This window comes from Acartia tonsa, chromosome 12 (assembly GCF_053477335.1).
Source record: "Acartia tonsa isolate MP-2025a chromosome 12, ASM5347733v1, whole genome shotgun sequence".
Classification (NCBI taxonomy): domain Eukaryota; kingdom Metazoa; phylum Arthropoda; class Copepoda; order Calanoida; family Acartiidae; genus Acartia; species Acartia tonsa.
Window position 1 is genome coordinate 1,495,513 of NC_137271.1, and position 23,810 is coordinate 1,519,322.

The 23,810-nt window shown below is 29.5% G+C and overlaps 3 protein-coding genes across 3 annotated transcripts in view; all 3 read left to right on the forward strand.

The window, feature by feature from the left end:
* On the forward strand, positions 1-16,298 carry LOC145334426 (uncharacterized). The gene is made up of 14 exons (XM_080179880.1): positions 1-39; positions 362-575; positions 840-929; positions 4,220-4,318; positions 4,602-4,700; positions 5,715-5,813; positions 8,634-8,732; positions 9,242-9,340; positions 9,649-9,747; positions 12,734-12,832; positions 13,049-13,147; positions 13,282-13,380; positions 13,716-13,814; positions 16,199-16,298. Exons 1-14 carry the CDS (start codon positions 1-3, stop codon positions 16,228-16,230), a joined length of 1,365 nt encoding a protein of 454 aa, XP_080036006.1. The 3' UTR covers positions 16,231-16,298.
* Positions 16,265-23,810, forward strand: part of LOC145334427 (uncharacterized) — an 11,838-nt gene continuing 4,292 nt past the window's right edge. The window contains exons 1-6 of the mRNA XM_080179881.1: positions 16,265-16,280; positions 16,891-16,923; positions 17,351-17,449; positions 17,806-17,904; positions 22,095-22,193; positions 22,462-22,560. Of these exons, the coding sequence (XP_080036007.1) occupies positions 16,265-16,280; positions 16,891-16,923; positions 17,351-17,449; positions 17,806-17,904; positions 22,095-22,193; positions 22,462-22,560 (445 nt within the window). The remainder of the gene's footprint in view (positions 16,281-16,890; positions 16,924-17,350; positions 17,450-17,805; positions 17,905-22,094; positions 22,194-22,461; positions 22,561-23,810) is intronic.
* Positions 22,786-23,810, forward strand: part of LOC145333688 (uncharacterized) — a 3,573-nt gene continuing 2,548 nt past the window's right edge. Inside the window, exons 1-2 of the mRNA XM_080178898.1 lie at positions 22,786-22,873; positions 23,022-23,120. Of these exons, the coding sequence (XP_080035024.1) occupies positions 22,789-22,873; positions 23,022-23,120 (184 nt within the window). The 5' untranslated portion in view covers positions 22,786-22,788. The remainder of the gene's footprint in view (positions 22,874-23,021; positions 23,121-23,810) is intronic.

The window sequence follows — 23,810 nt, forward strand, 5'->3', positions numbered from 1 at the left end:
ATGAGGGGGATGGGGTATGATTACTATTACTATCAGCATGTAGGCTTTTTTGTGGTTCAATATTTCACAAAAAGAGTCAGAGTCATATTTAGTTTTCTTTCACATATCAACTTTACTTGATGCAATTTCAATATCTAAATTAATCAGGGGAAATGGAATGTGATTCTGACAAACAATTTCCCCACAACCCCTTCTTTTTTTTGCCCCTTCTTACCCTCTTCAGTTAGGTAAAAACAATTTTTACTTTAACCTTACACCAACAAAATATTAAATTTTCTGGCATTTTCAATTGGAATTAATTGGCTGAATAGAAGCCCATGATAATACTAAGCTTCGATATTGATTCTTTTTCCATTTAAAGGCAAAAACTGAAGCTTCTTGGTCTGAAAATCCGACTACTCCTACTTCTGTAAATACAACTACTCCTTCTTCTGTACTAACAACTACTTCTATTTCTTCTCCTGGAGATACAACTTCTTCTACTTCTGCAGTTACAACTTCTCATACTTATGATTGTATACCTTCTCCTGAAGAAACTACCATAATTGGACTAGAAGAAAGAGATTTGGAATTAGGTAATGCTTTTTTTATTTATTCACAAAATCAATGTTAGATATTAGTAAAAGACTAAACTATGATATAAATACAATATAGTTTGTATTATACTTAACAAATTAAAACTTTTTATATTGAAAATAAATCCAATCTTATTAAAAAATGTATGCATGTATGTAGAAAGAAAAATTTTCCTAGAATTATTTCTTGCTTGTTTCAAATCAAAGGATTTGTTAACCTCTTCTTTGGGCATATGCACTTAATTTAATCGTTTTTGCTCTAAGATTTGGTTGAAGCATCTAGAAATGGTGAAACCAGTTCAGTCATAGAATTAATAAGAAAAGGAGTCAACATTGATGCTTATGATAATGAAGGTAAAGATATAGATTTATTTTTATTAATTCCTTTACATGCAAATATTCTTTTTTAATTTTTTCGATAAAGAGATTACAAAGTAGTTTTTTCAGAATCCATTTTTATTTACCTTTTCTTATTTTTTTAGTAATTTTCCACTAAGTTAGAAAAAAATTGTTTAAAAACTCCAAGATCAATTCGATACAAAGAAGATGTTAAAACCTATATAAAACCAAAATATTAATACTGAACAAATATTATTGTATTAAATCTTTTTTAATATTTTTCTTCAAACTTTCTTTTAAAAGAAAATAAAAAAATTACATTTGGTTTATTAAATAATTGACAAAATTTTTATCTGTTAATGCAGGTATAATGTCAAAAGAAATTTTTTTTAAATCTCTAGAAATTATAACATTTAAGAATTTTATCGTGTAAAAGGAAAAAAATGTATGTCATTTCCAAAACAATTTCAGCAAAAAATTAAGCCATTTTACTTAAGTATTTTCAAAAACAAATGCATACTTTTTTGTGCTAATCAGGTGCGCAGGGCCTGCCCCCTTATAAAACCAAAAATTAAAATTCCATCAAACACAGGCATGCTGTATATCATAATGACTGCATTGAAATGCTGATTATGTACCTGAAAACCATTTTTAAAAATGTTGATTCAGTCTGAAATGATTTTCAAATAACCTACCAAAATAAACAGTTTTGACTAAATCAGGTGAGATCTTTTTGAACTAGGAGCAATATTTATAAAAACAATTTTTAGATTCATAATCAGCATTTCAATGCAGTTATTTTGATAAGCAACATGCCTGTGTTTGAAGGAATTTCAATTTTTGGTTTTATAAGGGGGGCGGGCATATTTTATACCCCCTGTGCGCCCATTGCTTTTGGATTACAAAACACTTTCAAGTTTTACAGGGTTTATTATTGGCCCAGTAACCATTACCAATGTGTGCCAATGTGAAATTCTAAAATCGACCCATCCTAATACATTCACACCCACAAATAGAAAATTGATCTTTAAATGAAAAGATTTAACAACATGCATTAAATATAAATTAGAAAATCCTAAAATTACAAGATTTAAATGACTCATCATTGGTTTAACCCTTTAGAGCAAATTGCTTTTTCTAGTCATAGCGGTCAGACCGCTCCTTAGCCAATTTTTAGCGGCCAGCCGCTAAATAATAAAACAGCTGTAGAGCGGCCAATTTTAAAACTAGGATTACCAAATTTTAGGTGGAACTTTTATTTTTTCAAAAAAAAATACTTGTTCTGACCATTGCCGAAAAATAGCAAATAACGGAAACCGCCATTTTCAGCGGTTATGGCAGTAAAACGGCGGTTGGCGTCGCCAATTAATATCTTTATCTGTTTCTGGTCACAATAAAAGACTACATTAAAAATTCGGTTGGTCTATAGCTGTTTTGAAATTCGGCAGCTGGCAGCTTATAAACGGCAAAATTACAGGTAGGAAATAGAAAATCGGTCAAAAATAGGTCAAGGAGTGGTCAAACGGTCATGACCTTACTACTCACAGAAGTTTATTGTTCCTCAAGGATGTACCACAAAATTTTTTAGGTCTCTAGCTGTAATAGAAGCCACGATATATATGATATAAGTCCATATTAAAAGCAGGACATAAAATTGGTCATAAAATCAGTCAGGAAGCGTTCAAACGGTCAAAGGGTCATAACACCACTATTCTCAGATGTTCATTAATATACACTCATACACAAAAGTCATTATGATAAATTAAATGAAGAAATTTTCTAAATTTGGTGCCACCTAACCGACTTTGACCGGACGCCACGACCGACACAGACCAGATATCCTTATAAGATCAACTCTTGCCAATGTATAATTACTAAACTTAAAAAGTCAAGAAGTCACAACTCTCTATCTTACCTACAAAAAAAATGACATTGAAAAAACTAGAGGGGGGGGGTCAATATTTGTAAGGGTTAAACTTTAAATAATATTTAATTAAAAACTAACACAGGTAAAATAAAAGAGATAGAGAGAGGGCGAGAGAGAGAAAGAGAGAAAAAGAGAGAAAGAGAAAGAAAGAGAGAGAAAGAGATAGGGGTAATAAAAACGCCTGGCAGGTAAAGTACATTTTAAATTTTCTAGCTTTAGCTTTCTTTATATTTGCATTTTTTATTATTAAAATTGTTGAGATGCATCTTACGTTTGTAATGCAATTTCAAAAATCTTTGATTTTTTAATCTATTTTGATTACAATTCTTTATTAATCACAGCAATTGTTTGTATTGCACGGCAGTGGGGGACAACAAAAGACAGAGGCAGACTGACTTCTGGGGGTGTAACAAACACATTGAAGCACAATTGCGGAACTTTATTATTATTGAACTATAACAGCAATGTTCAAATTCACTAGTCCAGCTGTGCCAGCCAGCAATAATGCTCGACCGTCATCTTGGGCGTGCTCCAGCTTTAGGGCTACGTACTGCACCTGGCCAGCTAGACAAGGGCATTATCTGCAAACTTAATCATTATTGTTATTATTAATATAATTATTATCTTATATTATTACTGCTAATAAATATGCCATAATGATTGGATGGGAAATGAAAAATAAACCATCATATGAATATAACCATGTGGTAATATATACCTAATTTTAAATTGTATATAATTTGTCTTCATCACTTTTATATTCAATATTAAATATTATTTCCCGGTGGAGGATAATTGTCCAAGATCGGGGGCTTGTTGGATCTATGGTTAATAAATTGAATTTAAATTTGTATTTAATTTTAATGCATTTTATTCAGATTAGCAAACAAATATTGATAGTCATTGTTATGTTCAGAAAAATTAAAAATTCTTTTTCATCTAATTTGATATTTGTCATTTTTTAAGGCACTATTTTTAAAGATTTATCTTCAATTGTCATACACCTATCTTTATATAAATATAACTTTATTATCAAATTCAGGATCACTTTAAAGCAAGGCATATATTAAAAGTAAACTTAACTGTTAGGAAAATCGTGCAACTATGTCAAAAAGTTTAGTTTTAGCTATAGAAGGAAAAAGTTCAATTAGCTGCACATCTATCCAAGAAATTTCTTTCAATCTTGGCTTTAGTAAAAATCCGCAGAAAAAGCTGTTTTTTTAAGAAAACAATATTCTAATTTGTCTTATCTTTGAGATAATGTTAAGGTTTGAAAATCAGATTTCAAACTTGTATTTGTGTGCAAAATCCCTACAAAAGTATCTATCTGTGTATTTAAAACTCTACTTTAAAATATATAATAAAAATTTATATCTAGGATGGACCAGTCTTATGATGGCAGCACAGAATGGAGAAACTGATGTTGTTAAATTTTTATTAGAAAAAGGAGCTGATATCAATGCAAAGAATAATAATGGTTAGTTACATAATGTCAACAGTGTTATTATTACACTAATTAATCAATAAACATATCCAATCAAATACACAAATCAAAAAAATCATAATATAGGGTGTAAAAAAATAATTGCTTTAATGATTACTAGGTAACTATACATTGGTATAATTAAGTCAATGTAAATGTTAAAAGTAGACTAAACTGTCAGGAAAATCTAGCAACTATGTCAAAAGGTTTAGTTTTAGCTATATAAGCTAGGAAGAAGTTCAATTAACTTCACATCTAAAAATAAATTTATATCTAGGATGGACCAGTCTTATGATGGCAGCATGGAATGGAAAAACTAATGTTGTTAATATTTTATTAGAAAATGGAGCTGATATCAATGCAAAGAATAATAATGGTTAGTTACATAATATAAACAGTTTTACTATTAAACTAATTAATCAATAAACATATCCATGTTCATCACTATCAATATTAAAAAAAAATATCTTTTATAAATTTGATGTACATTTTTAAAGAGAATATGTACCTAAAGGGTGTTAAAAAAACAATTGTCTCACTCTTTTTAATATAAACCCTACAGTTTTGGTCAAAAACAAACAAAAATGACCCAATTCATGTTCAAGCAATGCCAGAGAGAAAATAATAATAAATTTTGAATCTACTCACCTCTTACAAAGGAAAATCAAAAAAATCATAATTTAGGGTGTTAAAAAAATAATTGTTTTACTTTTTTCAATATAAACCTAACAGCTTTTGTCAAAAACTAAGAAAAAATGACCCAAATCATGTCCAAGCAGTGACAATGAGAAATAAATATTGAATTTTGAATCTACTCACCTATTAAGAGTTCTTCAACTCGAGACTTAGCCCTTGTGGAAAATTTTTCTCTACGTGGAGAGTGCATATTTTATAACAAATCCAGACAATTTTTTTTTATTTTTAAAAAGAATAAACTGTCTAAAGTACTTGAAAACTTGAAACCTGGTTAAGGTGTTTATAGAAAGGTCTTACATGCCCCAGCAAAGACATTAAACATAATGTGGTTTAACTACAGGATTTCTAGTATTTAAGACAATTTGTTAATTTTTAATCTCCATGTAAGGAAAAATTCTCCACAAGGGCTAGGACTTAAGCTGTAGTGCTCAGGAGAGGTAAGTATAAATCAAAATTCAATAGTATTTTCTCATTGTCATTGGGCATTTTTTGTTAGTTTTGACCAAAGCTGTAAAGTTTATATAGAAAAAAAATTAAGTGACTTTTTTTTAACACCCTTTATAATGATTTTTTTTTATTTTCTCTCTGGTTGTTTCTCAAAACCAGAAAACGTAGTTTAATTTGGTCTACCATGTAACTATAACTCTAATCTAAACTTCTTGACACATAATACATAAAATATTTTTACATCTAGGAAGGACCAGTTTTATGGAGGCAGTATATGAAAAAAAGACTGAGGTTTTGAAGATATTATTAGAAAATGGAGCTGATATCAATGCAAAGGATAATTCTGGTTAGTTACATAATATTATTATAATGTAATATTTCAAATGGAACCTGAAATTGACTATATAGAAGCTATATAGACTAATATGGTTAGTTATATAGTATTATAATTATACCATATTTCTATCATATGTATTTTATCTTAATATATCATCTTTTCTGTCTATCTATTATGTATATATATATATATATATATATATTAGGGTGGATCTATTTTAGACATTTTTTTTCTGAGACCAAAGCGGGGATCTGCATATGATTTGTAGGAGTATAATACACCTCTGAATGATTAAAATTTTATCCTGAGTCTTAAAACCGCTGACGACCAGGCATTCAATTTAAAAACAATGGCTTGATCATGGTGCTCCCAGTATAGGCATTAAGGAGTAGAATCAGGAACTTTTGACCGTTTCAAAAAATCTCGTTCCTAGCCTGAGAAAACCTCAAAAAACCTCTACAAATTTAACAATTCTTAATAAACCTTAAAAAAAGGTGTTTTTTTTTAGTAATTTCAAAGGCTAGGAACGTGATATTTTAAAACGGACAAAAGTTCCTGATTCTACTACTCAAGGCTTTTCCTGGGAGCACCATGAAGCCATAGTTCTGATGCAATAAACTTTTTACTCTCATTTACAAATAGCTCTACAATTGTAAGCCTGGTCATTAAAAGGTTGGTAAATAAAGGGTAAGGAAGCGAAATATGACTTTGACTGACTTATAGTCAAAAATTCATTATTAAACTGGGGAAATGCACAAAAATTTTAGCCCTCTAGCACTAATAGCAACTGAGATAATAATTGGAAAGGACTTGAATGTCGTCTTTGCATATTTTTTTATTAATGAAATACATTTTTAAGTGGTCGCATTCTAAATCTCAATTTTTTAAAATCCTTTTTCAGTCAGAAAGAACCACGTACATCTTTATTTTAAAATATTTATTTTCTCTTAAAAGCATAAAATATTTAATATTATAGGTTTTTTTGTACTTATTTTTTGTGTATATTCGACATTTGAAGCCAGATTAAATAGAGGTTTTGAAGTTTTTGAGATATTTGACCTATTAAGAAGCTACTTAATAAAAAAATATAAATACCAACAAAGCTACTAAAATAATACCAAGAATATAGGCTTGATGTAAAAAATTATAAAGTTAATGTTATCAATTAAAGAAATAATAGTTATAATTTGGTTTACTTTACAATAAGCTTTTGCTACCTGATATTGGGTTTAAACATCCTCAATATCAGAATTACAGTAAAATATAAGTCTAATAACAGTTCATCAGTACAAAACTTTTTGAGAAACAGCATAAGTCACCCTTTTTTTCTTGAATCTCCAATATTCCTATTGATCTCCTATCTTTCTCCTTCTACACCATATACGAAAAAATGGCATACCTTGCCTATGTCTAAGTATGGAAAGGATGTTAAAGATTAAAGTCATCCCAAGTATTTAAAAGGCAAAGCTTCTATCCTTTAAGGGTTCTCAGTATTGTTCATATAAATTCAACTATTTTTCTACACTAGACCTAACAATCGGCCTCAAATTGTAAAATAAACTCCTATTTTGTGAGTTTGCATGCCTCATAGATGCAATACAGACTTGAGTTGTGCCACTTTTCTATATATGATGCATTGAAAGTCCTCAACATCCTTTCCATACTGAGACATGGGCAAGGTATGCCATTTTTTCGTACATGGTGTAGAAGGAGAAAGATAGGAGATCAATAGGAATATTGGAGATTCAAGAAAAAAGGGGTGACTTATGCTGTTTCTCAAAAAGTTTTGTACTGATGAACTGTTATTAGACTTATATTTTACTGTAATTCTAATATTGAGGATGTTTAAACCCAATATCAAGTAGCAAAAGCTTAATGTAAAGTAAACCAAATTATAACTATTATTTCTTTAAATCATACCATTAACTTTATAATTTTTACATCAAGCCTATATTCTTGGTATTATTTTTAGTGGCTTTCTTGGTATTTATATTTTTTTAATTAAGGGGCTTCTTAATAGGTCAAATATCTCAAAAACTACAAATCCTCTATTTAATCTGGCTTCAAATATCAAATCTACACAAAAAATAAGTACAAAAAAACCTATAATATTAACTATTCTATGCTTTTAAGAGAAAATAAATGTTCCAAAATTAAGATGTACGTGGTTCTTTTATTTAAATTAGTTTAATCTGTTGCACATCCCCTGTTTGTCTAATTCCGATATGAACCCGCACTAATATATATATCAATTTAAAATATCAATTTATCATACTTTAAATCTAAAATCATGCTTATTAACTAACATGTACAAGGTGTCCCAAAATAAACTGAGTTTTCCGGTTATGGGAATCAACCAGAAGTAGCATGAAAAAAATAATTATAGGTCAATATACAAAATTATCATATTGGAATCATAATAAAAACAAAAATAAAATTGCTACTTTTTTCTTTAAAAAAACATTTTTAAAATACCTTTAAATGTAATTATTAGAATATTTTGTTGAGCATGCTATAAAGTTGTTTTCATATAAAAAGTAGATTTGAATTTAACTTTATGCACTAAATTTTACAGATTAAAACATCACACATACTTTTTTATTTCTGTAAGCTCTAAAAAGCGCTGCTGTTTTAAGATATTAAAAAATACCTCTTATAAAATTAATGCATATATGAATAGAGAATAAATATACATATTTTTTTTCATTCTCCTATTAAGAAACCGGAAAACACAGTTTATTTTGGGACACCTTGTATAATTTCTCTATGTATCTACAACATTACTCTAAACTACCTAAAATACAACAAATATAATATACTTGTATTAAGACTGGACCAGTCTTATAACTGCAACAAGATATGGAAAGACTGATGATGTGAAGCTGTTAATAGAAAATGGAGCTGATATCAATGCAAAAACTGATGACGGTTAGTTACATTATATCATAACTAGCTGTACGCCCCTAGAGGCCTAATTGCTAGCATACTGATAAAAGCAAAAATTGAGTTTAGCTTTGTCATTGTATTCTTTATTTAAAATAAACATGACATATTTCAACGATTTCTAGGTAGCTATACATTGGTTTTAATAAAGCAAGGTATATGTTAAAAGTAGACTCAACTGTTAGGAAAATCGTGCAACTATGTCAAAAAGTTTAGTTTTAGCTATAGAAGAAGTTCAATTAAATGCACATCTGTTTACTCCCAAGATTTCTTTCAATCTTGGCTTTAGTAAAAATCAGCAGAAAAAGCTGTATTTTGAGAAAACAAGATTCTGTTTTGTCTTATCTTTGAAATATCATGAATGATATAATGTTAAAGTTTGAAAATCAGATATGAAACTTATTTTGTATTAGTGTGCAAAATCCCTACAAAATTATTCATCTGATTATCTATAACACTACTTTAAACTAAATATAATATAAATTTATATCTAGGATGGACCAGTCTTATGATGGCAGCATGGAGTGGAAAAACTGATGTTGTTAAAATTTTATTAGAAAAAGGAGCTGATATCAATGCAAAGAATAATAATGGTTAGTTACATAACATAAACAGTGTTATTATTACACTAATTAATCAATAAACATATCCATGTGCATCTATAACAATATTCAAAAAAATATCTCTCATAAATTTGATGTACATTTTTACAGAAAATTTGTACCTAAAGGGTATTAAAAAAACAATTGCTTCACTCTTTTCAACAAAAACCCTAAAGTTTTAGTCAAAAACTAACAATAAATTGACCCAATTTATTTTCAAGCAATGACAAAAAGAAAATAATATTGAATTTTGATCTAAACTTTTTGACACATAATAAATAAAATTTATTTACATCTAGGAAGGACCAGTCTTATGGAGGCAGCATATGAAAAAAAGACTGAGATTTTGAAGATATTATTAGAAAATGGAGCTGATATCAATGCAAAGGATAATTCTGGTTAGTTACATAATATTATTATAATGTAATATTTCAAATGGAACCTGAAATTGACTATATAGAAGCTAAATAGACTAATATGGTATACCATATTTCTATCATATGTATTTTATCTTAATATATCATCTCTTCTGTCTATTTATTATGTATATTCATTTATCTTACTTTAAATTGAGTATCATGCTTATTAACTAACATGTACAAGGTGTCCCAAAATAAACTGAGTTTTCCCGTTTTGGGAATCAACCAGAAGGAGCAAGAAAAAAATAATTATTTATAGGTCAATATTCTCTGAAAAAATGTACAACACATGTACTTAAGGTGTTTTTCAATATCTATAAAAATATGGCTTTACTGATAAGTATATGGTGGGTAAAAATGTGAGATAACAATTATAATCAAATAACTCATTTGTTTTGCAACAATTTGGTTAAAATACAATATTAAAGTAGTAAAAGGTTAAATCAATGTACCCATTTCAGATTTTGACATAATTTCTTTTTTTGCTCCATACAAAAAGCTTTTTGGTTCTTAAGAATTTAGTTTTTTTCTATTTCTCTAAGGCAAAGTCATTTTTAGTAAGAAATCTATTTTAACCCATTAGTGCCGAGCGCCACTTTTATGGGCCAATCGAGCTGAAAATCTCAGGGAAGCTTTATAATGGTAAAAACGAAATTCCAATTTTTTTGTTTTGCTCTAGTGGCGTGCACAGGAAAGTTGCAAAAAAACCCAGTTCGGCCTGGCCATAAATACCAACCAGGCATTATTACCCATTTTGGGCGGTTTCCGCCGGCATTAAAACCCGGTTTTGTAGTAAAAACCCGGTTATTTCAACCAAAAATCAAAATATGTAATTTTTGAACGCCAAAAGTGAGATAAACACTTTTTAGAACTTTGATACGATCCGAAATTGAAAACTACACAACCTCATGTAATCTATAGAGCTACAAGTAATATACGAAGCGGTTTATTTCAAATTTAGTGTTTCGGCTATAGGTGCCGCCGTTTTCGGGTAAAAAAACCCTGTTTTGTTGTTGTTGTCAAAAAAGATCTATTAGTAAAACCGGGTAATAAAAATTTCAGACTCCTGACTCCCGTGCCGAGCCGGGCTTATATAGGGCGTAAAAAAAACGATAATAAAATCATATAAAAAATAATAATTTAAATAAAACGAATTCACAAATAGATGTACTTGTCAATAAACTTTGGATTTCACGAAAAAAATCAGCGACTTTACTATAAAAACAAAAAAGTTAGATGGGGTATTTTGAATTTTCATGATTTTCAAACTTTGTTGAGCTATACCGGCAAACGGAAGTAGGCAAAACTGCCTGCTCCAGGGGGAAATGAAAGCCAGGGTAGTAGAGGGGGTATTCATACTGAGAATGATGCAATTATGAAGCTGGAAACCGTTTTTTTTACATTTTCTGGAACCGGGTTTTAATACCTGGTTCGTCACTAGAGGTCAACCTCTAAACGATGTTTGTGAACTGGGCATAAACTACTTAAATTTAATAAATATAATATTATATTAAGACTGGACCAGTCTTATAACTGCAACAATATATGGAAAGACAGATGATGTGAAGCTGTTAGTAGAAAATGGAGCTGATATCAATGCAAAAACTAATGATATTATATTATAATCAGCAACTATGTCCTTAGAGGTCTAATTGCTCGTATACTGAAAAAAAAACTGTGTTTAGCTATATCATTGTATCCTTTATTAACCAATTTGTGACGAACCGGCTTTTATCGCCCGGTTCCAAAAAATCCCGGAATAAAACGGTTCTCAGTTTCAGGATTGCATCATTCTCAGTATGAATCCCCCCTCTACTACCCTGGTTTTCATTTCCCCCTAGAGCAGGCAGTTTTGCTTACTTCCGTTTGCCGGTATAGCTCTACAAAATTTGAAAACCATGAAAAACGAGGTCATTTCAAAATACCCATTCTAACTTTTTTGTTTATGTAGTAAAGTTGCTGATTTTTTTCGTGAAATTTAAAGTTTATTGTCAACTACATCCATTTGTGAATTGTTTTTATTCAAATTATTATTGTTTATATGATTTTTGTATCGTTTTTTTACGTGCTATATAGGTCTGCCTTGGCGCGAGTAAAGATACCCGCTAGTTTTATCGCCCTGCTCGGCACGAGAAAAGATACCCGTCAACAGTTAGCTATCAATTTTTAAAACTCCTTGCAAATGGGCTTTTTTAACCGAAAAGGGTGGCACCTGTAGCCAAAACACTAAATGTGATATAAATCCTTTAGTATCTTACTTGTAGCTCTATCAATTACATGAGGTTATGTAGTTTTCAATTACGGATTGTATCGTAGTATTAGCTACTCTACAACTCACTTTGGACGTTCAAAAATTACATTTTAAATTTTTTGGGCCAAATAACCGGGTATTTAGGACAAAACCGGGCTTGAATGCAGAGAGAAAGCACCAAAAAACGCCAAAAACAATTACCTATGCCGAACAGTTTCTTTACTTGCGCCGAGCCAGGTGTATTTGCAACTTTCCTGAGCACGCCACTAGAGCAAAACAAAAAAATTGGAATTACGTTTTTACCATAACAAAGCGTCCCTGAAATTTTTAGCTCGATCGGTCCATAAAAGTGGCGCTCGGCACTAATGGGTTAAAAATAAATATGGGATACTTTAACAATTTCTAAGCAACTATACATTGGTTTAATTAAAGGGAGTGTAAAAGTAAAAATTTTTCATCTGATTATTTAATCTTAATATTTTCTAATCACATTTCACTACACTGATCAACCAATAACATCCTAACGTCCTATTAACAAAAATATGCAGGAATAATGCCTTGACTTTATGGTATTTTGGGAGGTTAAAAGAAAAAACAGGGAAAATCTGAACGATTTCGTTTATTATAGTGTTTCTAGGAATTTTTAACTTGTCATCCATAGTTGAAACAATGATCCAATATTTTTAAAAATAAGAAAAATGTATTTTTATCTAGGAAGAACCAGTCTTATGAATTCAGCAGACAATGGAGACACTGAAATAGTGCAGATTCTAATAGAAAATGGAGCTGATGTTCATTTAAAAGAACATGATGGTCAGTTCTTAATTACTGTAGTTGTATTCATCCATTTACCTTTTAATTATTTATAAAAAACATGGGTCTAGGATAATGAGATTTATTTTGGAAGGTGGAGAGGGAAGGGGGTTGTTTCATCCTCATTACTTGATTGGTTTCCAAAAAATAAAATAGCTACATAATTCTTTAATTGCATAATATTTTTATATATAAGAAAAATGTATGTTTATACAGGAGTAACCAGTCTTATGAATGCAGCATCGAGAGGACACACTGATATAGTGAAGATTCTTCTAGAAAATGGAACTGATGTTAATTTACAGAATAATTATGGTTAGTTAAATAATTCATGGTGCGTTGGGGGTTCCCCCACCCCCATTACTGGATTTGTTTCTAAAAATAAAATAGCTACAAAATTCTTTTATTGTATAATGTTTTTTATGCAAGACAAATGTATGTTCATCTAGGAAGTACCAGTCTTATGAATGCAGCATGGGGAGGACATACTGATACAGTGAAGATTCTTCTAGAAAATGGACCTGATGTCAATTTACAGAATAATAGTGGTAAGTTCAATAATTTACTGTACCTGTATCTACATTCTATATTAGATCTTGGGGTTTATATATAGTCCAAAATGATTGTTTAATTTATAATACTATTATTGTTTCATATATTCAAATAAAAGAAGAAAACATTTTCCAGCATTAACCTGTCTGACATATGGACAGACAGTCATTGTTCTACTTTGTAATAAAGATATCTATCTTTGTATTATTATCTACCTCTTAAATGTTTGTTAGAACATGTGGCTGATGACTATTCCAAGGATTTAAATTAAAGCTAAACAGTACTAATATTGTATAATATTTTTAATTTAGAAGAATGTTTGTTCATCTAGGAGAAACAAGTCTTATGAATGCAGCATGGAAAGGATACATTGATATTGTGAAGATTCTTCTGGACAATGGAGCTGATGTCAATTTAAAGAAAAATAATGGTTAGTTACACATTTTATTGTAATTAGATCTATCCATCTACCTTTTAATTCTTTATTAGAACATAAATTTAAACCCTGAACCACTTCATTATGCAATCTACATTTTCCTGGATATTTTGTCTATGGTAGTCCATAAGTGTACAGATTTACAGTACATTGTTTCTATTTGTTAAAGCAACACATATGATAAAAGAAAAAGATTCTTTTTAAAGTAAAATGCTCATATATCAATCAAAATCTAAATTTTTGATTTTTTAATGATCCACTTCATTATGCAAATCAAAAGAAAATCAATTGGAAAACGTTTGTTTTGCACTTTTCTCCACATTTAAAAATTGATTCTGATAAAATAACAATTTTTAAAGGGATTTATGCATAATTTTTAATGAAAAACAGTTTAAGGTAGATTTTAATGATTTTTCTAAATAAGAAATAATTGAAAAAAAGAAATTCTATCCCTATCACTTTAGAGGACAGCTGCTGACCCCCAGTCTTATAAACGAAGCTAAATACATGTTAAAGATAAAAATTACCCTAAAAAGTATACAAAAATGTTTTTGATGTGTTAAAAAAATCCATTTTAAAATCTTGATTTTGAGGATGATGGCCTTTAAGATGCTCTTACTAGAAGTGATGGTGAGCTAAATGTTATTAAAGTGCATGCCCATGATGAAAACTTATATATTGAACTATGATCCAATTCTTGTAGTCATAGCAGCCTCCAGCCAAGCAATATTAAAAAAGAAAAAAATTGCAATTTTAATTACTAAAATTCATAAAGTAAATAATGTAGTTTTTAGATAATGGTTATATTTCATGTTGAGAGGCTCCATTGGAGGCTGTTTTGACTGCAAAAAATAGTACATAGGTTAATAGACAAGTTGTTGTAATGGTCATGTACTTAGATAACATTTAGCTCACAATCACCACCAGTAAGAGCATCTTAAAGGCCATTATCATCAAAATCGAGATTTTAAAAGGGATTTTTTAACACATCAAAAATCATTTAGAATACTTTTCAGGGTAATTTTTATCTTTAACATGTATTTAGGTTCATCCATAAGACTGGGTGTCAGCAGCTGTCCTCTAAAGTGATAGGGATAGAATTTATTTTTTTCAATTATTTCTTATTTAGAAAAATCATTAAAATCTACCTTAAACTGTTTTTCATTATAATCAATGCATAAATTCCTTAAAAAATTGTTATTTTATCAGAATCAATTTTTAAATGTGGAGAAAAGTGCAAAAAAAACGTTTTCCCATTGATTTTCTTTTGATTTGCATAATGAAGTGGATCATTAAAAAATCAAAAAATTTAGATTTTGATTAAAATATAAGCATTTTACTTTAAAAAGAATCTTTTTCTTTTATCATACGTGTTGCTTTAACAATAAGAAACAATGTACTGTAAAGCTGTACACTTATGGACTACAATAGACAAATTATCCAGAAAAATGTAGATTGCATAATGAAGTGGTTCTGGGTTTATAAGATAATGATGGTTATTTTCTAAATGTATTTCATTTGCATCAATTCATCTACCTTCTCTTTAAAAGAACATGTGGCTAGGATAAAGATGGTTTAGCTACAGAATACTATTATTGTTTAATATTTTATATACAGGGTGTCCGTCGTAAACTTTTTTTTTATAATGCTTATTACTTCCTTAATATTTGAGCTATCTTAGTAAAATAAAAAGTATTTGACAGCCTATTACTAATCGTTTTATTGGATAATGATGAAAAATCCACAAAATAAACAGGAAAAAATCTAAGAGGTAGTACGGAATAGATTCATTTTATTGAATTTAGATAACCCAGAAGAAAATATTTACTTTGTGAACTTTAGGATGAGTTAGGGTTCATATAGCTGGTCACTCAGACTTTCTAAGCACACCAAATGAACTGGTTTGATATGGCAAAATTTACATAAAATTTACAATATTCAAGAATCTGAGGTGTACTATAAGTGAACAAATGTGTAAAAATAATCATAATGTCTTCTTTGTATATTTTTCATGTGAGCTTGCTTCAAGTGCACACAAGAATCTGAAGTATACCAGATTTTTTAAAAAGACTGCAATGGCAGTTTTTATAATGTCTGTAGTAAGTCATTATGATCCACTGTTTGACCACCAGCTGCTTTAAAAGTTAACTAAGGCATATTTTTCTTATAAATTAGTCTTATATTCACTAAAATCAGCCTGTTATGTATTACCTAGTAGATTTTTTTTGTTAACCTTGCAAATTTTTCATCACTATACCATAAAACAGTCAGTAGAAGGCTGCTAAATACTTTTTATTTTTCTAAGATAGCTCATATATTAAGGGAGTAATAATCGTTTTAAAAAACAGTTTCTGATGGACACATGTATGTTCATTCAGGATATACCAGTCTTATGAATGCAGCATTGTAAGGACATAATAATGTAGTGAAGATTCTTTTAGAAAATGGAGCTGATGTCAAGTTACAGGATAATAATGGTTAGTTCAATAATTTATTGTAGCTGTATTTATCCATCTATTTGGAGGGATGTCCTAGCTCAGTGGTAACGCACTGAGTTACAGTGGTGAGAGTTTTAGTTCAAGTCCCCATGTGGCAACTCAAATTTCTCAGTTCACTTCATTCATGCAACTTCCCCTTGGTTGTGTAAGAAGGGTGATATTTGGGTAGTTTGGATACTCAATAGTCAAGTACCAATATCAGTGCAACCCTTACCCAAGCTTATCTATGGACAGCCTCATTCATTACAGTGACTTAATTTGGGACACCTGCCATACTCAGCAAGGGTGAGGTAATAAAGAGTAGTTCCCTTGAGACAGCGGGTCAAGTACTTGTCCTTGAGCATAGACCTTGAGCTGGCCCTGGTGCTAGCATACAAAAGTGTCTTGTCCTACTCCATGATTACTTGGTCCAAACACTAAGAAAACTATGGCTACACACACACACACATCCATCTGTTTTTATTTTTTGTTAGAACTTAAAGATGATGACAATTCATAGGATAATGATGGTTAGTTGCAAAATATTTATATTTTTTACATTTATATGTATAATCTAATATATTTTTATTTAGGGAAAACCAGTCTTGTGAATGCAGCTTATAAAGGCAAAACTGATATCAAGAAGATTTATTTTAGTTGTATCTATCCATCTGCCTTTTAATTCTTTATTAGAACATGGGGCTTATGACTATTCATAGGATAATAATGATTTGCTACATAATACTTTATTGTTTTATATCTTTTTTCTTTTCATTATAAAATTGGCCCTGCAGGGTTAGAGCCCTCCGGTAGGAGAAAAGCTACTGTGAAAATACAACAAAACTTGCTACTATGTTTTCTTTCTATGATCCAAATTTTTTAAACATAAAAAAATGTACTATTATCTAGGAGAAACCAGTCTTGTGAATGCAGCAGATTATTGTTATGTTATTAATTATTTATTGGAACAAGGGGCTAGGATAATGGTGGTTAAGATAAACTGCTTTTATTTTATAATATTTTTATGTTTAAAACAAATATATGTTTATCAAGGAGAAACCAGTCTTATTTATGCTGCATTGAGAGGATACACTGATATAGTGAAGATTCTTCTAGAAAATGGAGCTGATGTCAAGTTACAGGATAATTTTGGTTAGTTAAATAATCATGGTGCATTAGGGGTTCCCCCATCTCTGGATTTTTTTCCAAAAAATAAAATAGATACACAATTCTTTTATTGTAAAATGTTTTTATATACAAGACTTCATCTAGGAAGTACCAGTCTTATGAATGCAGCATGGGGAGGACATACTGATACAGTTAAAATTCTTCTAGAAAATGAAGCTGATGTCAAGTTACAGAATAATTATGGTTAGTTAAATTTATTCTCGGTGCGTTGGGGGTTCCCCCACCCCCATTACTGGATTTGTTTCCAAAAAATAAAATAGCTACAAAATTCTTTTATTGTATAATGTTTTTATATGCAAGACAAATGTATGTTCATCTAGGAAGTACCAGTCTTATGGCTGCAGCATGGAAAGGACACACTGATATTGTAAAGATTCTCCTAGAAAATGAAGCTGATGTCAATTTGCAGGATAATAATGGTAAGTTATATAATTTACTGTAGCTGTATCTTTCCATCTATCTTTAAACTCTTTATTAGAACATGAGGCTGATGACTATTTCTAGGATAATAATAGTTTGCTACATAAAACCAATATTGCTTCATAAGTATGACCCTCGAAAAAGTATTTTTTAGCATCTGCAGCCCTTATTTCTCAAATAATTATTAAAAAATGTATATGTCCTTGTTCTCTATAGATTTCCACATAAGTAGATATAAAAATATTTTAGTTACCTCCATTAACACTGGAGATTTTTAGAGCTAAAGTTTTGAAAAAGTGACTGAGGAAAAAGTAACTTTTAACATGAAACGACTTTTTTAGCCAAATTAAGGTAGAAGTCCTTTCATTTATGTTACTAGCAGACACTTTATACAAAAATGAAATAAAAAATTTAGGCTTTGAGTAAAAAGCATTTTTTTACACATATTTTTTGAGTCTTTTTAGTTTAATGATATTTTGAAAAACTTACTTATTAGGCAAATTTGTTTTAGATTAAAAAAACAAATAATCTTTATGAATATAAAAGGAAAGTTGTTTTTGTTTCATAATCACATCGAGTCAGAGGCGAATTATACTATCCACACCTCTCCGCAAGAATCCGCAAAGTGTGGCGATAAAATTAAGGCCTATATTTCATGTTTTCATTTACAGTTAAATCCTTCTTTCCCCTTCTTCAGAGATATTTAAGTTTTTTTTTAAATTAAAAACCTTATCATTAAAATCAGTACGACGACTTTCAATTTTTAGGACTAATATATTGCCTATCAAAAATATATTATATTGAAATACGATTATTGACAATTAATTAAATTATCTTTTAAAATGAAAAAAAATCTAAACTTTTTTTTATATCCCTGAAAATTTTACCTTTATAAATTTAAAATAAATAATTGTCTGCTAAAATGTTCACAACATAACATAAATGTTCATATAAATAACTCCCAGTGGTAAAAAAATAATAATATTAATTTGTTGTAATTTATAACAGATTTTTAATGCATTAGCGTTCGTATTTGATTTTATAAGAAATAATACTATAAAAAACGTGTTATTAGGCATTTAGCATTGGAGTTTTTTTATTACAGTCAAAGCAGTGCCGCATTATTTTGCGGTAACCAAGACGAAATTTAAATTATCTCCCGCAAACATGTATTCAATTTGCAAATGAAAAAATAGGGCCCAGATGCGTGCAAAAGTAGAATGTGAGAACTTAATAAGCAGGCAATTAATTTGTAGTTATTAAACAAAATTGTACATAAAGTTGCAAAATTACGTAAATACTGTTGAAGAACATACATTTGAATATAGAGATGCTTCGCTTATAAAATTGTTGTGAGTAATCTAAAAATCAGATGAATATGATAATTATATCAACAAAAGCTGTTAGAAAAGTAAAAATCAGCATTTTGTGGTCAGAAATATATAGCTTTTTCGCTTGCTAAATCGTACCCAACTTTTATTCGAGTTTTGTTCAATAAGGAGGACATCCTACTTCTTATATTTTAGGCTGGAAACTAAAAATTTTAAACTAAAGCTTCATGAAAAAAAATTCATGAAAAAGTTTTCCCGCCAACCACCATCTGCGGCGGAGCTGCTAAGTACAACTGGTTAAGATGCGGAAAGGGGTCCTACTTTTGAGGGTTAAAGACTGTTAAAGATATATAGTTTTTAATTTAAATTAACAGGGTTCAACAGCCGCGGGTAAGCCTCAGTTAAATCGTCATATTATATCTTTAAAATTAAGCTGAAAATCTAAACTTGTTTCTTAACAGACAATTCTCCTTATTAAAATCTTATTTTGCACACCTGCGGAATTTTAGGCTTGTGCGCGGCTGTCGATCCCTTGAAATTACTATTCGTAGCCCAACATAAGAAAACGATATATTCTTTGATAACAGCTGATTTGATAAACAATATTTCCTTTTAATGAAAAAATATCTATTTTAGCAAAAATCATGTTTTAAAATTTTTTTAAAAGTTATACAGCTTAAGAAATAAATATAAATAATTTTTATTTAACACCTTTTTTTATTTTGCTGCCTTTATAAGGAAATATTTAATATATTTGAATCGGCTTAATGCAATTTTTTTTCTTTTTTTTATGATTATTCAATACATACGAAAAAAAAACATTTAAAAATCTCGCCACAAGAAGATTTAACAAACAAAACATTGATTTCAAGTACGATTTGATTTTTAAGTTTTAGAAAAAGTATAGAAATATTCAAAGTTAAGTGTTTGTTTACATTTTGAAAAAATAATTTTGCCCTGTTCTATTTGATTAGAACTTTTCTAACAAACTTTCTTTTATAAAAGATTAATATTTTTTAATGTTTTTTAAAACATATTACTTTAGTTTGGTTAAAAGTTTATTTTTCTAGGTGATTTAGGGGTTGCAATTTTTTTGCAAATTACGTTTTTTGGCTTTTTATTGAAATAAGTTGCACAATTCTGGTTTTTACTGTATAAATTTATTAAATGACTTCAGAAAAGCATATTATAATACTTACATTTACTTTTTTTTCTAACAATCTGTTTTTAAGGAGACTTTTTATATCGCTGACATAAATGGCATTATTCTGCAAAAAAATATCTTTTTTTGCAAATTTAAAGATATGTAAGTATTTAATAAATGGTTAACTTTAATTTTTATTTTAGCAAAATGGATTATTGTTTCTTATAAGATGAAAATAAGGTATCGCAAATATTTGTTGCAATTTTAATGCGATTTTATTGCAAATAGGAAGACATAGGATTTTAGTTTTAACAGATTATGATTCTGGACCCAAAATTACATAGGACTGAAGTTTTCGTTTGTTGATTGCTGAAAGTTAAAGTTTCTTGCTCTAGAATCGCTATGTGTAATCCTAACTTTAATAACAAAAAAGTTATAAAGAAAATAAAATTAGAACATAATGATTTTTTAGTCTAAACAACTTAATTAACCCGGGCTATTAAATGATTGAGATGTCAGAAAAGGGGGTGGAGCAACTGTCATAATTAATCCTTTTCATAAATAAGGGTAAATAAATAACCTAAAATTTGCAAATAATCAATTTATTCAGTATTATTTTTTGCCATATAAAATTGATATTTTTTGGTGGAATAAAAATAAATTCATTAGTTAACTTGTTTTTCTTTGTGTATTATTATTCAGTTGCCAGAAAAACATAATATAACCATCCAAAAATTATGAGAAACAAAAAAAAATTCTTTTTCTCCGTCAATTTTTCAAAACTTTAGCTCTAAAAATCTAAAGTTAATGGAGGTAAAATTAAAATTTTTATATCTACTTATGTGGAAATATATAGAGAACAAGGACATATACATTTTTTAATAATTCATTGAGAAATAAGGGCTGCAGATGCTAAAAAATACTTTTTCGAGGGTCATACTGTATATAACCCGCAACTGTAGATAAACATGTAGTGCATCCACTTGTCCTCAGGAAGGTGATAAGAAAGAATATCAGTCCAACACTGCATCATAACTAAAGAGGTTAACAAAGGTTTCCACTGCTATGTCAGATGCCCAATGTAGTTAGAGTGGGGGAAATGCCTTGGCCCAAAACAGGTGCAATTAGTTACCATGCACAGTTAGTACTTCTCAGACAAAGATTGTGCATCACAGAGAGTTGGTTGTCTGATGGATGTTACTTCACCTAATATCCCTGGGTGGTAGATTATTGAATCCCATTACACATGGATTATGCTCTGGATTCTCCAGATGACCACTTAAAATCGAAGGAGAATTCTGCCCTTACAAGGTAATGGTAATATTACTTTATATATTTCTATTTAAGAAAAATGTAAGAAAAAGAAAAAATCCTGTCTGACAGATGGAAAGACTGACAAACATACATTGTTCTACCTTGCATTATAGATATATTTCTAAGTATTTTTATTTATCCATCTACCTTTTAATTCTTTGTTAGAACAAGGGACTGATGACTATTTAAATGACTATATATGTAGATGAAAAGCTACACAATACTATTGTTGCATATTTTTAATGGAAAGAAAATTAGAAAATTGCCCCTGCAAGGTTAGAGCCCCCGCAGGGTCTACGTATAGTAGAAAAGCTACTGTGAAAATACAATGAAACCAGCTACTTTTTTTTCTTTCCATTATCCAATATTTTTAAATATAAGTAAATGTATTTTTATCCAGGACAAACAAGTCTTATGAAAGCAGCATCTAAAGGACACTCTGACATAGTGAAGATTCTTCTAGAAAATGGAGCTGATGTCAATATTCAGGATGATTATGGTTAGTTCCATAATTTATTTTAGTTGTATCTATCCTTCTACCTTTTCATTCTTTATTAGAATATAGGGATGATGACTATTCATAGGATAATAATGATTTGTTACATAATACTTTTATTGTTTTATTTTTTTTTTATTTTTATTGGCCCTGCAGGGTTAGAGCCCTCTGCTAAGTTTAGGAATAGGAGAAAATGCTTTAAAACCAGCTACTATGCTTTCTTTCCATGATCAAATATTTTTAAAAATAAGAAAAATGTATTTTTATCTAGGAAGAACCAGTCTTATGAATTCAGCAGACAATGGAGACACTGAAATAGTGCAGATTCTAATAGAAAATGGAGCTGATGTTCATTTAAAAGAACATGATGGTTAGTTCTTTAATTTACTGTAATTGTTTTCATCCTTTTACCTTAGGATTATTTATAAAAACATGGGGCTAGAATAATGAGTTTTATTTTGGGAGGTGGAGGGGGGGGGGGGTTGTTTCATTCCCATTCCTTGATTGGTTTCCAAAAAATAAAATGCTACACAATTCTTTAATTGCATAATATTTATATATATAAAAAATTTATGTTTATCCAGGAGTAACCAGTCTTATGAATGCAGCATGGGGAGGACACACTGATATAGTGAAGATTCTTCTAGAAAATAGAGCTGATGTCAATTTACAGGATGATGATGGTTAGTTCTATAATTTAATGTAGCTGTATTTATTAATTTTCCTTTTTTTATTAGAACATAAAAATGATGACTATTTATAGGATAATGATGGTTAGTTGCACAATATTTCTATTTTTCTATAAGTCAAAATCAATGTATTTTTATTTAGGAAGTACCAGTCTTATGAATGTAGCATATAAAGGCCACATTGATATAGTGAAGATTCTTCTACAAAAAGGAGCTGATGTCAATTTACAGAATAAATATGGTTAGTTCAATAGTTCAAAGTAATTGTATCTATCCAACAACCTTTTATTTAAAGAATATTAATGATTAGTTACAAAATTTTTTTTTAGTTGTATCTATCCATCTACCTTTTCAGTAGTGAAGCTACTTTATAATTCACTATGTCTGCCCGTAGTCCGTCCATCCATCAGTCCATAATGGTATGGAGAAAACGTGATTTTCTCAGCTACTATTCAAGCTGAAATTTTTAGTGAAGATTCCCATTATATATGCCTATCTAATATATACATTGTTTTGTCCGTCTGTCTATTATGTAGGGTGCTAGATAGGATCCAAGATTTTTATGTTTTCCTGATTATCTCAACTCCTTGTCAAGATAGAGGGCTGAAATTATTGAGGATTGAATATGCTCATATTTTACATTTTTCCATCAAGTTTCATTAAGATTTGTCCATTAATTGCAGTGCTAGATCGATTCCTAGGTTTTTAAGTTTTCATGACTTTAAAGATTGCTCGAATTGAAAGGTTTTGTGATTTCCTTATTTAATAAAGTATAATTTTTATTGTATAACACTGCTCTATATTAAATTTTTTCTACATATTTTCACCAATTTGTCTTAAGATTTGTCTATAAATTAAGGTGCTTGATCAATTCCTAGATTTTTGTTTTTTCTAATTTCCTCTATTTCTATTCAGGATTGACATCTGAAAT

Excerpts from the sequence above, each read along its gene's own strand:
- LOC145334426 (XM_080179880.1), top strand. The coding sequence starts at position 1 with ATGAGGGGGATGGGGTATGATTACTATTACTATCAGCAT. Across the intron at positions 9,748-12,733 it reads CAATGCAAAGGATAATTCTG|GAAGAACCAGTCTTATGAAT; the intron begins GTTAGTTACATA and ends ATTTTTATCTAG. Across the intron at positions 12,833-13,048 it reads TCATTTAAAAGAACATGATG|GAGTAACCAGTCTTATGAAT; the intron begins GTCAGTTCTTAA and ends ATGTTTATACAG.